At 39.3% G+C, this 13692-nt stretch overlaps 1 protein-coding gene across 2 annotated transcripts in view; it reads right to left on the minus strand.

Annotated features, from left to right (window-relative positions):
* The window catches only part of PAFAH1B1 (platelet activating factor acetylhydrolase 1b regulatory subunit 1), a 74737-nt gene that overhangs the window by 33569 nt on the left and 27476 nt on the right, over positions 1 to 13692 (minus strand). For both annotated transcript variants that reach the window (XM_034420779.3, XM_034420780.3), the window contains exon 2: positions 4157 to 4368. In XM_034420779.3, the coding sequence (XP_034276670.1) occupies positions 4157 to 4188 (32 nt within the window). In that variant the 5' untranslated portion in view covers positions 4189 to 4368. The remainder of the gene's footprint in view (positions 1 to 4156; positions 4369 to 13692) is intronic.

The raw sequence follows: 13692 nt of genomic DNA on the forward strand, positions 1-13692 counted from the left end.
AGCTGAAGGAACTAACCCAGCCAGCCATGGATAGTGGGAGCAGCGCTCAGGAAAATAGCAATATGCATCCCTTAAATCAGTGGTGGAATTCAAATTTTTTTACTACTGGTTCTGTGGGCGTGGCTTGGTGGGCGTGGTGTGCATGGCAAGGGAAGGATACTGCAAAATCCCCATTCCCACCCCACTCTGGGGCCAGCCAGAGGTGGTATTTGCCAGTTCTCCAAACTACTCAAAATTTCCGCTGGATATAGACAGATCTCTTAGATCTGATATTGCCTGATATTTGCAGCTGGAATAAGACAAAATTGCAACATTGATATTTTGGACCAGCTCAGGTTTTCAATCAGTTTGTTGTACTGCAGCAAACTGATGTAAGAGAATGATTAGAAGCAGAGGCCCCTAAAACTAATAATCTCAGTTATCAAGGAAAAAGAGCTGTGCCAGAGCTGCTATTTGGGAATACAGGAGAGATTCTTGGATCTGAATCTGCTAGCTGAATCTGCTGAATCAAGGAAGATCCTGGCCTCTGTGTCTCATTAATGAGCTTACTCACTAATTAGAAACCTCGCCTTCTACATACCACTTCTGGTTGGCCCCAGAGTGGGGTGGGAATGGAGATTTTGCAATATCCTTCTCCCAGGAGTGGAGTGGGAATGGGGATTTTGCAGTATCCTTCCCCTGCCATGCCCACCAAGCCACACCCAAGCCACGCCCACAGAACCGGTAGTAAAACAATTTGAATTCCACCATTGATGTAAGGGATGCATATTGCTATTCTGTAGTCTAAACAAGAAGCTTTTTCTATTCCAAAGGATTTGTTGGTAAAAGCTGGTAAAAGCAGGCTGAAGTAATAAGGACAAAAGACACCGATTCTCCAAAAGGGTTATGATGGCTGGCAGGCTGTGACCAAAATGAAATGGCATTACATGGTTTATTGAACCAGGACAGCAACCTGATCAGCAATTAACTGGCCATTAACTAACCCTTTGATTACTACTGAGAGACTATCAACAACAATACCGCTTCATACTGCTTTACATCCCTCTCTAAGCGGTTTACAGAGTCAGCAACTTGCCCCCAATAATCTGGGTCCTCATTTTATCGACCTCGGAAGGATGGAAGGCTGAGTCATCAAGCTAGCAGAACGGTTTTCTTCATTGTATACGGCAATATTTTTGCCAAGAAGTAACATCCTTGTTGAACAAAACTGCCTTGCTAAATCCAGAACTTGTTTGAAAGCTCCTCCTCCCTCCCTCCCTCCCCCCCCCTCTCTCTCTCACACACACACACACCCCTACTGCATATGACATCTTGGAACAAGCAAATAAACTCTGCATAACTCCTGATTTCATGTTGAATCTAAAATGGTAATAAGAGTCTATTCAACTTTAAACAGCCTAGGATCCAAGGTCTTCAAAGATAACATTCCCAAACACCCTCCATTAAGATTAGCTGAAGATGCTGTGCCTCTGAAACTACCAGTGAATTCGGTCTATAAGAGTCAGACGTTCTATAGGCAGCCTGCCAATTATGGAAGTCAATGGAATGTCACCTGAGCATGTGCTGCCATATTTAATTAGCTGGAAGACTGTCAGATGCCTTCTCAAGTAGTATTGTCCCAGTTTACAAAGTCTTGCCACTAAATCATTCAACCTGGCACCTCCTTTGTGATTCTCTTGGTAGCAGACCAAGAAAGTTTCTCCTTTTTTAAAGCCACTTCAGGTATAGAATTATGTGACAGTGTAAAGAGCATGTAACACCATGTTTAGTTATAATCCTTGTAAGGTATGTAAGGTGGTAAACCACCTCCTGATGTGTTGGCTAAGGGTCAAGATGACTAGGCATTGTAAGAGTTGTAGTCCTATATATCTGGACTAAATTAGATAGGAGAAGCCAACACATAGCTACAGGTAGTCCTCGGCTTACAACAGTTCATTTAATGACCATTCAAAGTTACAACATCACTGAAAAAAGTGACCTATGAATGTTTTTTACACTTATAACCATTGTAGCATCCCCATGGTTATGTGATTTACATTTGGATCCTTGACAACTGATTCACATTTATGACGGTTGCAATGTCACAGAGCCAGATTCACTTAACAACCGTAATTTAACAAGTGCAATGATTTGCTTAACAAATGTGGCAAGAAATGTCGTAAAACAGGGCAAAACTCACAAATTTCTCACTTAACAATGTGAATTTTGGACTCAATTATGGTCGTAAGTTGAGGACCTGTACTATGTTAAATAGAGCTATCCATTCTCAAACACTGTCATGCTAAAAATACTTTTAGAAATTTTGTGAGCTATTCATAAAAAAGATGATTAAGATAAGGTTGGTGTAATGTGATGAATTAACTGTGACATTGAAATGCCACTGAGGTAGCACTGCAATACTATGCAATAGTCAGCATCACTTCTTGGAGCCTTCCCCAGCCATTCATCATGCTGGCAGAGGCAGCTTGGTGGTGGAAGCCCAACGCACCCTGAAGACATAAAATAGGGGAAGGCTGAGTTTCTGATCTGTTCCCATGACATGATCAACCTCATCCATGTGCAAAGTTAATGTGAAGTGGATGAGGAAAAGAAAAAGGATCCTGGATAAATTCATGCTACATTGTTTTAGACTAATGTTCCTGAAGTACAGAAGTGCTGTAGCCACAATGTTCTCCATTCTTTATTTTAAAAAAACAGGCACTCCATCTTTCTAGCTACAATCAAGGTCAATCAAGATGGCTTGCAATAAAAGAATCAAAAGTCTGCAAGTGAACACAGCACTGACAAATATTAACACAGCAGTAGGCATACGACACCATTCAGAATAGGAGTTGAGCAAAGTGAAAGACTGCATTACTACAACGCCCACATACTTGGGAACGCTGCAGAAGCAAATTCTGTGGTATTATTTCTAGCACAGAAGATGCCTCACTCAGTCAACATTATTTTCTTCTGTCAATAGTTGATGGAAGACTCAGCTTACTTTAATGAGCAGATAGTCTTGCATGGAACTTACCAATACATTCAACAAGACTGCGTGGAGGGATTGTTCTGCATTGTTGTTCAATCACGGCACCGAACAGTATGGTGTGTTCCCTCTGGATCCATAACTAAAGCTATGAGTCAGCCATAGCCACTTGAAGGCTCAGACAGCTGCTTCATCATAAACCCAGAGACCTTGGGAGGACCTCAAGCAGCTACTTCAAAAGCCACTTCCAGAGGAACACTTACTCGGTTACAAAATGAACTTATTTTTAAGGCACAGTAAAACATACACAATGAAATCACAGCCTTGGTGGGGTTAATAAATCAATTAAATGAACATGCTGTAATAGAAGCTATTCTCAAAATATATGAAATCATCTTGATCTTTTACTACGACCTTAGATAGATACAGTAAATATGCTGCGTTTCTTCCATTAATTTTGATGAAGAAGGAAGCCAGTCCTTATACCTTTTCTCCAAATGTTTACGTCTTCAAGTGATTCCTTTATTTTGCTCACGTTTTGCACCATTCCTTTTCTGGAATTGAAGTATATTATACTAACTCGGTTTAATTCTAGGTGAACCTGTTTTGTATCCAGCCAACTATGTTTAATAAACCATGGTTAAAAAAAGAGCTAACAATGAATGTGTGTGAACAAGGATATGCCCATAACTGGGCATCGTAGCAAATTAAAACTCCTTTCAGTAATTTGCCAAATGTGTGATTATCTCACATTTATTATGAATAACCCCAGCATATCTTAATATGGTTCAAATTTCCTCAAGCTTTTGGATGGAAGCATAAGGCAGCTTGACATCCTCCAACTTTATGAGCATGAATTCCTAGAATACTTGAGATATAATAAATACGATCTTTATTAAGAATTCTGGAAGCTGTTTACACATTTAGAGTGAGTCCAGGTTTGGGAAGATTGCTTTAAAATGTGCTGCTCCCCCTCTCTTGCCATCCTATGTCTAGTCACTTCCCCATATGAAACCAGATATTAGAATTTGGAAGGAGTCTGATGTGCTTTGTTCCTTACGAATTGTCACCATTGTCACTTTTCTTTATTGTCAAATTGTTGCTTTGTGTTTAGCAGTAGGTGTTAATTCAACAAGATAAAACTTGACCTAAAGTCAACGTTAAAATTTGATACTCTCAAGTACTCACAGCTCATCTCGTTGCCTCTGTGACAGCACCATTGTGGCTGTGATGTCTGGTTAACGTGATCCAGCTGTCTCCTCTGCGTCAAGCTCCTTTGAAATTTTGTGATACACAATTCAGTCTGCCACAAAGTGGCTTCAACCCAAAAGACAAGGCGTTGCCACAGGTAAACACTAGTAAATAGGCAGGATGCATTCAACAATGAAGAGTCATTCCATCTAGAAAACGAAAAGAAAAACAATAGTATTTTGTAGAATGTGTCAGTTATATATAGCTTTTTCAATTTGAGCATAAAATATGCAGACATTTTAAGTGCTACATATAATTTTAGCTTAAAGAGTACCAAAAAAGGCTTCCCCTACATTTCCACTAGCAGGTAATTTTTAATTTGTCAGAAGAAAAAAAATGTATACAAAAGAATAATTGCATAATTACTTTCTTGTATTCTTAATTTAATTTATTTAATTTAATTCTTAATTTAAATATAGATTAAACCAAACTTGGTTTGTTCTGCTTCCCCCGTATTTTACCAGCAGCCCCAACACCTTAAAAATTCAGCTACACAAATTAGAAAACATCCATGTTTGTCATTTGTTAGATCAGTTGTTTGTCCTAAGATAAAATGCCCATTAAAATCATATTATGCAGAATAGAACTAGCCTTCCCCTTTAAACATCTCAAATTATTTAAATAAAATTTAGAAAGCAATGGTATCACTGATACTACAGTATATAAAATCATAGGCTACAATTAGCCAATCAAAGATTACTGAATTAGAATCATTGGCCACAGAAAAATAATCTGCTGAAATCCTTCAATTAACATACCTGGCTATATCATATGGGATTATTTTGAATAGAATCTTCACAGGAGAATTTTATTATCTACTGTCTTTATTGGGAATGAACGTTACCAAATCCAGCAAGCTAACTATATATTTTATACTACAATGAATTCTAGATCTCAGCAACTTTTCTTGATGGTTCAGAACTAATATTTGGTATATTTAATATAGGATAATATTCAAAGAAGAATACAAGGAGCAAGAAAGTATTTTATTTTTTTAAAAAATCTCAATTTAAGTATTTGTGTCATTGGAAAATGTTCACTGAATTTTTAACCCTAGAAGGAACTTCTGTAAAATTAAATAGTTTGTTCCAATGTATGACACTTTTGAAAATCTAAGTATTAAAAACAAGCAGAAAACTCAAGAAACTACAAAAAAGTAAACATTTAACATATTTTGTCTACTTTTTTTATTAGTATTCTATTAGTATAAAATGAACAGGGCTATAAGCAATTTTGTGTAATGCTGCAGACACACACAATTTGGTGTCAGGAAATAACAGCAGTCTCTGGGAGAAATATAGTTTAAAGGAATGCCAGTTCAAGCAATCTTTGCCATGTCTCCCTTCCCTATTCATGCCAGGATACTCCAATAACTTTTTAAAAGCTATCCAATAAAAGAGTTTCAAATGCAAGGTTAGGACAATATAACAGAATACAGAAATAGAAGGGACCTTAGAGGTCTTCTAGTCCAACCCCCTCCTGGAGCAGGAAACCCTATAAAATTTCAAATGGTTGTCCAATCTCTTCTAAAAAACCTTCAGTTTTGGAGCACCCACAACTTCTGGAGGCAAACTGTTCCACTGATTTAATTAATCGAATTAGTTGATTAGTTTTATACAAGTAGGACGATATTTATTTAATAGTATTAAATAGTATTAAATACCTTCTTATTAAAGTAGAACGGATAGACCCTGAGCTACTATTCTGTTCATTAGATATTGCACATTCAACCGCTGAACAATTTTACCGTGTTCTGACAAAGCCTTCCAAGTTTTGAGATTTCTAAAATCATTTTTTCCAAATTTCTTTTATTCCTCAAATATCAGAAAATAACACATTTTCAGACTGACCCACCCCAAATGGATGCATTGAGAAAGTTAAGAGGCATGGCAATTATCCATTCCAATTTACGTTGAAGACATTTCTCAACTGGCACTATTCTGCAGCTATGGTTCTTAGAGAGCAAATAAATTGCTTTTCAACAATGAATTACAGCTAAGTGAAGAAAATCAAGTACAGCTAATATGTAAACAGCTATGCCATTACTATGCATTATTTGGGCGCAACCATTGTATGGGCTCTGCAGCACTCTCCGATCCTCAAGCCAGATGGCAACGCCAAGTCTTCAGGCTCTTACAGAAGGCCATCAAGGCCGGGGCCAGGCAAATCTTGGGGGGGGGGGGGGGGAATGATGTTCCATACAGTGGATGCAGCAACAGAAAAGGCTCTCTTTCTGGAGCCCACCAGATAAAACTCTCTAATGGACCTGCAACAAAGTATCTTCTGCCAGAATCATTCGGCTGGTAGATGCCACTGGGAAGAGTAGGGGTGCCTCAAATTTATAATTTAAAGATGGGGAGAAGAAAAGAATGATGCCTATTTGAAGATATAATCCACAGTATAGGGAGGGACGCGGTGGCTCAGTGATTAAGACGCTGAGCTTGTCGATCGAAAGGTCGACACCCTAGTGTCGATCGAATCCCTAGTGCCGCGTAATGGAGTGAGCTCCCATTACGTGTCCCAGCTTCTGCCAACCTAGCAGTTCGAAAGCACGTAAAAAATGCAACTAGAAAAATAGGGAACACCTTTGGTGGGATGGTAACAGCGTTCCGTGCGCCTTCTGGGCGTTTAGTCATGCCGGACACATGCCGACCACAGAGACGTCTTCAGACAGCGCTGGCTCTTTGGCTTTGAAACGGAGATGAGCACCGCCCCCTAGAGTCGGGAATGACTAGCACCTATGTGCAAGGGGAACCTTTACTTTTACCTTATAGGATTCCACATCAAATCTGAAGACAAAAGGAAGCAACTGCCTAGAATAAATATTGTGCTTTATATTAAATCACATTAGTTGTTTCTTGCTTAGGCACTTGGCAATAATTTGAATCTTCTGGGAGGCAGGGAATAGTATTTGGAGAAGTAAACTCACTCATGATTTCTAAAATTCCTCTCTAATTTCTTAGTGGCAATTTTTCCTTTGTGATAATGAGTTACATAAGCATTGTCTCTAAACATTTTAATGTAAATAACAAAAGTTAAAAATAAAGTTTAAAAAAAAATCTAAAAGTACAGCTGGTCATTGACTTATTGAGACCAACATTTCTGTTGTTGAAACATTTATTAAGTGAATTTAGCCCCCATTTTATGACCTTTCTTGCCACAGTTATTAAGTGAATCACTGCAGTTGTTAAATTAGTGACACAATTGTTAAGTAAATCTGGCTTCCCCTTTGGCTTTGCTTGTCAGAAGGTCACAAAAGGTGATCACATGATCCTGGGATACTGCAACCATCATAAATATGAATCAGTTGCCAAGAATCTGAATTTTGATCATGTGACCATGGGGATGCTGCAACGGTCGTAGGTGTGAAAACTGATCATGTCTCTTTTTTTCAGTGCTGTTGTAAACAGTCACTAAATGAATTGTTGTAAATCGAGGGCTACCTGTACCTTAATCTAAAGACAATAATCATGGTTATTCCAAGCTTTCTTCATTACAGAGGCATTGTTTTAGCCAGGGCAATTAGGAGCTATGCTGTTATTGCTACAATCTTAAGAATTTATTAATAGTTTTTCAAAATCTTTGCCTAAGAATAAATCCATAATGTCAATTAATAAAAGTTTAAACAATTCTTTCTTGCCTCTATGCTGTTCTACCACAAATTATGCCGTGGCCCTCTCCCAATATTGTTGAACTTCAAATTCTCAATATATTCAGCAATGATTGCAGTATTTGGGATTGCTGAAAACTGCCATTCAATTATATCTGGAGGACCAGAGGTTCCTCACATCTATAGTTGAATATCCAGAATTTTCTGTGAGCTGTTCCTCAACATACAGGGGATTTGCAGAGATTAGATTTAATCAACATTTACTTCCCTCCCAAATTCTAAACACATACACCTGACATTAATTTCGAAACCTTAATGGAATTTTACATATCAAAGTCACGCTTACAGCATTGCAATGAATGTTCTAACAAGAAAAAGATGTAATGAACTATATGTTTGTTTATATATGCTAGTATATAAATATGCTAGAGGCTAATTAGTCTAAGTTTTCCTCTTGCATAATTATCAAGCCTGTTTAATTTTATGATTCTCTTTCTGGCCAAGAAGTCCTTCTAATCAATGTACCCTCCTCATCTTTTAACTGTCCACTGTAGTTACCATTGGAAAACTTTAATAAAATAATCTTTATCACAAAGATGTCAAATAACTTTAAAACCTTGTAACTCCCATGTGCAAGAAATATACTAAAATTCTTAACCATCAATAATTACCGTACACTCTTATGGCTCTGACAATGAATTAAAATGCTCAGACACAGCCTTAATTCGTAGTCTGTTTCCTATGACAGGTAATCAACTTATTGTCCAGGAAAAACAGTTAAGTACTTTCTCAAATACCAAAAATGCATAGTTTACCCAAACTGAAAACACAATGCAAGATCAATTTACCAGATCTTGATGCAACAAACTTCTCAAGCACTTGACTAAGTTTCTGCTGTGATTTACATCTTTGCATAATTATACTATTACATAAGTCAGTTTATTTGCAGGAGAGCATCATTATGCAGATGACATCCTCACAGGAAAGATGTAAGGGGTCATTTAGGCAAATTAACTCCAATCCCTACTTCATCCAAATAAAAGCATCTATGATGGATGGATGGCCCCAATTTATGTCTCAGCACTTCTGGTAAAAGGGGCTTACTATCTTCTTTAGAATCTTCTCAGGTACCAATATCAAGCTGACAAGTCCACTGTGGGTTCTGTCGTGCTCTGTGAGCTTGGTGGTGGTGGTGGTGGTTTGAAGACATTTCATTACCAAACAAGGTAACAACATCAGTCCTGATCCCCATATCTTCCTTTCTGCTCTTTAAAGATATCATCTTCTTCCAGTTATCTCTAGAATTCTCAATGATAATGCACACATTCCTTCAATGCCCAGGATGCAATTCATCTGATTCTGAACATTTAAACTCATTCAAAATAAATGGATATTTTGTGTTTCTGATAACAATATTTAATCCTACCCTTTAATCCTGCTCTTTACAACTGCTGCATTGCAATTATAAGAGTCATCCCACCAGACCTCAAGTATATTGACTGCATTATATTTGCCTTCTTGCACTAAGAAATCCAGCTCACCTGATTTCTCACACTGAGCGTAGTAGGCATGTCGGCAGCAAAGGCCATGAGCTTTATGAGCCTATGTCCTGTTGGATTTTTCACTGAGTAGTTTAATAGGCTCCATTTCAGCAACATTTCTACTTCTTTTAATAGTGCACAGGTCTCCGATATCTTCCCTTTAGGGTTTTCATCTGCAATCTCATTCAGCCTTCTTCAAGCTACTTCGGCCAAAATACATTTTTTATTAGTATTTTACCCTATGCCAAGAGCCCACCTTCCTGGTAAAAGGACCCTAGAAACCAATTCTTCCCAAGATTTAAAAAAAAAAATGATTTACAGGAAGTCCGTGATTTACAACAGTTCATTTAATGGCTGTTCAAAGTTACAACGGCACTGAAAAAAGTGACTTATGACCATTTTTCACAATTATGGCCTCTGCAGCATCCCCTGGTCATGTGATTTACATTCAGACCCTTGACAACTGGGTTCATATTTAGAATGGTTGCAGGGTCCCGGGGGTCATGTGATCCCCTTTTGTGACCTTCTGACAAGCCAAGTCAATGGGGAAGCCAGATTCACTTAACAACCATGTTACTAAGTTAACAACTGCAGTGATTCACTTAACAAATGTGGCAAGAAAAGTCGTAAAATAGGGCAAATCTCACTTAACGGGTTTCTCACTTAACAACATGAATTCTAGGCTCAATTGTGGTCGTATGTCGAGGACTACCTTTATTTTTTTTTTCTTCCCATTTCCAGTCCTATTCCATGGTGTGGAAGGACAGATTAAAACATCCCACGAAGGCCCCAGCTCCAACTTTTTAAGTTTGGATACAAGGATATCTGGTCTTTGCAATAATTTCATGCGGGCCAAACAAATTGGCTGTAGGTCCACTTAATATGTCTCGGAAAGTAATTTGTTACATCCCTGATCCCTGATCCTGGCAAGCATCATATTTTACGAAGTGAATGGATCTGGTTGGTATGCTTATTTCAGTTCCTCATTATACTAGTTTGCCCTCCTTCAATGTCTTTATTGTATAGTATACATCTATTCTCTCTATTCATGATAGTGAATTTCATGTTAAGTTTTTATCCCACCTAAAGTCTTAGAGGAAAATGCTAGCATATTTGAGTAACATTAATTGGTAAAAACCCAATTTCAGATTAGTTGTTAAGTATTTTGCAATATTCTCTAATGCATTTTTTGCCAATCACCTGTAGCATTTGATCAACAAAGAAACGGCTTTTAAAAATATAAACATATCCCTCTTTACTACAAAAAGGTTGTGCAATCAAATTTATTTTTTAAAAAAATATGTTAAAATGCTACTCATTGTAATTCCATTAAGATGCTATTTTGTGAATAGTAAAAAAAAAAGTTCAAAAGCATCCTACAACTATTTTATCAAAACACAGCAAATTAAATTTGGCATATCTAAGTATGTAATATATGTAATGTTAATAACAACCTTGCTCTGATAAGCCATGCCTCATTTCCTTTAAAGCTAGGCAATTACTAGTTTTAGTAGTGGTGAATCACTTGTGAGATGGGCAAGCTATTTGATAAATACATACATATTTACTCTTGAATGATTTAAAAGTTATTTTATATTTCATTTTCCTCTTCTGATTTTTTATTAGCAGGCAAGAAAGTAAAACAAAGGAATCAGTACAATAAGTCTTAACATTGTATGGACTTCAAAGCTCTTTTTAATTTTACTATGTATTTTATATATTGTACTCCTCACGAACAGTCAAATCTCGGGCTGCCATCACTGTCATTCTTTTGTTATTTGTTTGTGTATAAGCAAGGTTTCATTAGCACTGCATTTTGTTCATTTATTGCTCATCTTCATCTACTGGTACTTCATTATCTGGAGGAACTGAACATATAGAATAGTTGGAGCACGATCATAACTGAAATAATCATCTTAAATCCTGAACTTTAATTATTCCAATATTAAGGATTGGAATAAGCTTGTCATTTCATGCTTTATGCCAAGAAATCCAATTGGTTAATGTTTTCAGGAGAATGGGGAAGAAGAGTGAACGACTACAAGACATGGGAAGCAAGAAAAGGTTGCCTAAATGCTTACTGGAAATTTTAACTTTGGAATCCTCCCAGTTAAAAAGATTCATCATCTGACTCTCCAAGCAACCTTTCTGGTAATGTATTGCACCTACTGGAATTATTATTTAAAATTTCCCAGGACTCTGGTCTTATTTATATTTGTGTCCTTGTTCATTTATTCAATTTACCAACTAACTACTCAACTAATATGTAAAACACTCCATTACAGAGAATTCAGATTGCTTTGAAATTGGTCCAACGTTAAATATATGCATTTCAAGATTGGACCAATTCCAAAACATTCAAAATGGTTAATTCCAGAACTGGAATCCTCTATATCAGGGGTCTCCAACCTTGGCCACTTAAAGTGGCCAAGGTTGGAGACCCCTGCTCTATATTGCCTGGTCAACCTTTTCTGGCTTCAGAACTTAAAGACAGTCAAGTCTGGCTAGTACTAGGATGGAAAACCTCCAGGGCTTTATAACCTCTGAGATCTTAGGCTGTACAAAAAAGTTGGGAAACAAAAAACCCTTTCCTAAAAGGTGACAGTGTTTATACACTGTTGTCCAGAAAACCACTTTACCTTATAGTTAATACATCGCTATGACACTATTTCCAGCAGTGTGTAGAAACAAAAAACAAAGTAAGACTTGGACTGTCTGTGCAACCAATTATTACTTCTGTGTTCACTGTGCAGATCAACATTGGTTTAACATTATAGGGTGGTAGTTTTCAACGTTTTCTTCACCATGGACCCGCTTTAAATACCTTTTGTGGCCATGGACCAGCAAGATTTAAGATTTAAATACCCTGTTTCCCCGAAAATAAGACCCAACCGGAAAATAAGTCCTAGCATGATTTTTCAGGATACTCGTAATATAAGCCCTACCCCCCCCCAAAATAAGCCCCAGTTAAGATTGTCAGCCGGATGGGTGCATTTAGTACTGTATTTTCCCCAAAATAAGACCTAACCAGAAAATAAGCTCTAATACACCTTTTGGAGCAAAAATAAAAGACCCGGTCTTATTTTCGGGGGAAACACGGTAATAACATTTCTTCAAGCCTTTGCGGAATCCCTGTGATGACATTGCAGCCCTCCAGGGGGCCGCGAACCACAGGTTGAGAACCACTGTTATAGGGCAGTGATGGCGAACCTGTGGGCACGCGAGCCGTCACCACCTGCTCTTCCAGGTTCTGGCATACATCTTCATGTGAAAACCAACTCTCCTGCGCACATGCATGGGCTGGACCCTGGGAGAGAGCAGGTGGCCGGCGCACATGTGCGCGCCGGATAGCTGGTCTTCACGCGAAAACCAGCAGCAGCAGCTCCAAAAATGAACTTTAAGTCTCCCCGTCCACCTCTCTCCCCGCGCCGCCGGCTTCCTCTGGACTTCTGACTCAGGGGTAAAGAAAGCACCCAAATTGGAGCCTTTCTCTTGCTGCGTTCACACGATCCTCCAGGTCAAACCCAACAGCCATGACGTTCCCACTTAACAGGCAAGGTCTGAACAAAGAAACCAGAAGTAGGGTGGTGGGAAGGAGCAGCCCAATTTCTATAACCCACTGGAAACAGCACTGGATTCCCACAACCACAAACGGATTGCGTGAGTCAGAAAGAGCGTGTTTTGCGGGCTCGCAGTGCTTGGCTTTTAAGGGCCAGTTGACTCCATGGCGAATTTGCTTCTCTTGCCTTGTTACAGATACACACACACATATAAACAAACACGATCCCAGTCCGCCGGAGAGCCTGATCCGAGCCAACTCAGCCCAAGACCCGCTTTCGATTGCCGGCCTTGAGAAGGCACCCGCCCGCTGCGCCCCTGCGAAGCCAGTTTTCCGCTTGCTCACATCCACATGGATTTGTTGGGGAGAGCGCACTATATTAGGACAGGCAGGCTGGCAGGCGATCCGGCACGTTCATGGGAAGGAGGCGAAGGCGGTGTGCCAGCACCACCCGGAGCCAAAAAGAAGGTCCCCGCAGTTGGCTTGAACCCGTGAGCGGTGGCTGAGGTGGCAGCCACTTCAGAAAGACAAAGGGAGAGGCAGGCGAGTGAGCAGTCTTGCCTGCCTGCTCAGTGGCATAGCGTGCCCCCGAGTTCTGCTTCTCAGCAAGGAGCTTCCCCGCTCAGGAAGGCACGGGCTGAAGGGTGAGGAGGCGCAAATGCAGGCTCTCTGGGGAGGCAACTGGGTCCTGTGCCGCCTCAGCCAGGCTGCCCTTTCTCAGGCGGGGTTCCCTCAGGGGCAGAGGAGAGCCGTGGCTCTGTGG

Source organism: Pantherophis guttatus, chromosome 1 (assembly GCF_059756535.1).
Source record: "Pantherophis guttatus breed Tessera chromosome 1, ASM5975653v1, whole genome shotgun sequence".
In the NCBI taxonomy this organism is placed as follows: domain Eukaryota; kingdom Metazoa; phylum Chordata; class Lepidosauria; order Squamata; family Colubridae; genus Pantherophis; species Pantherophis guttatus.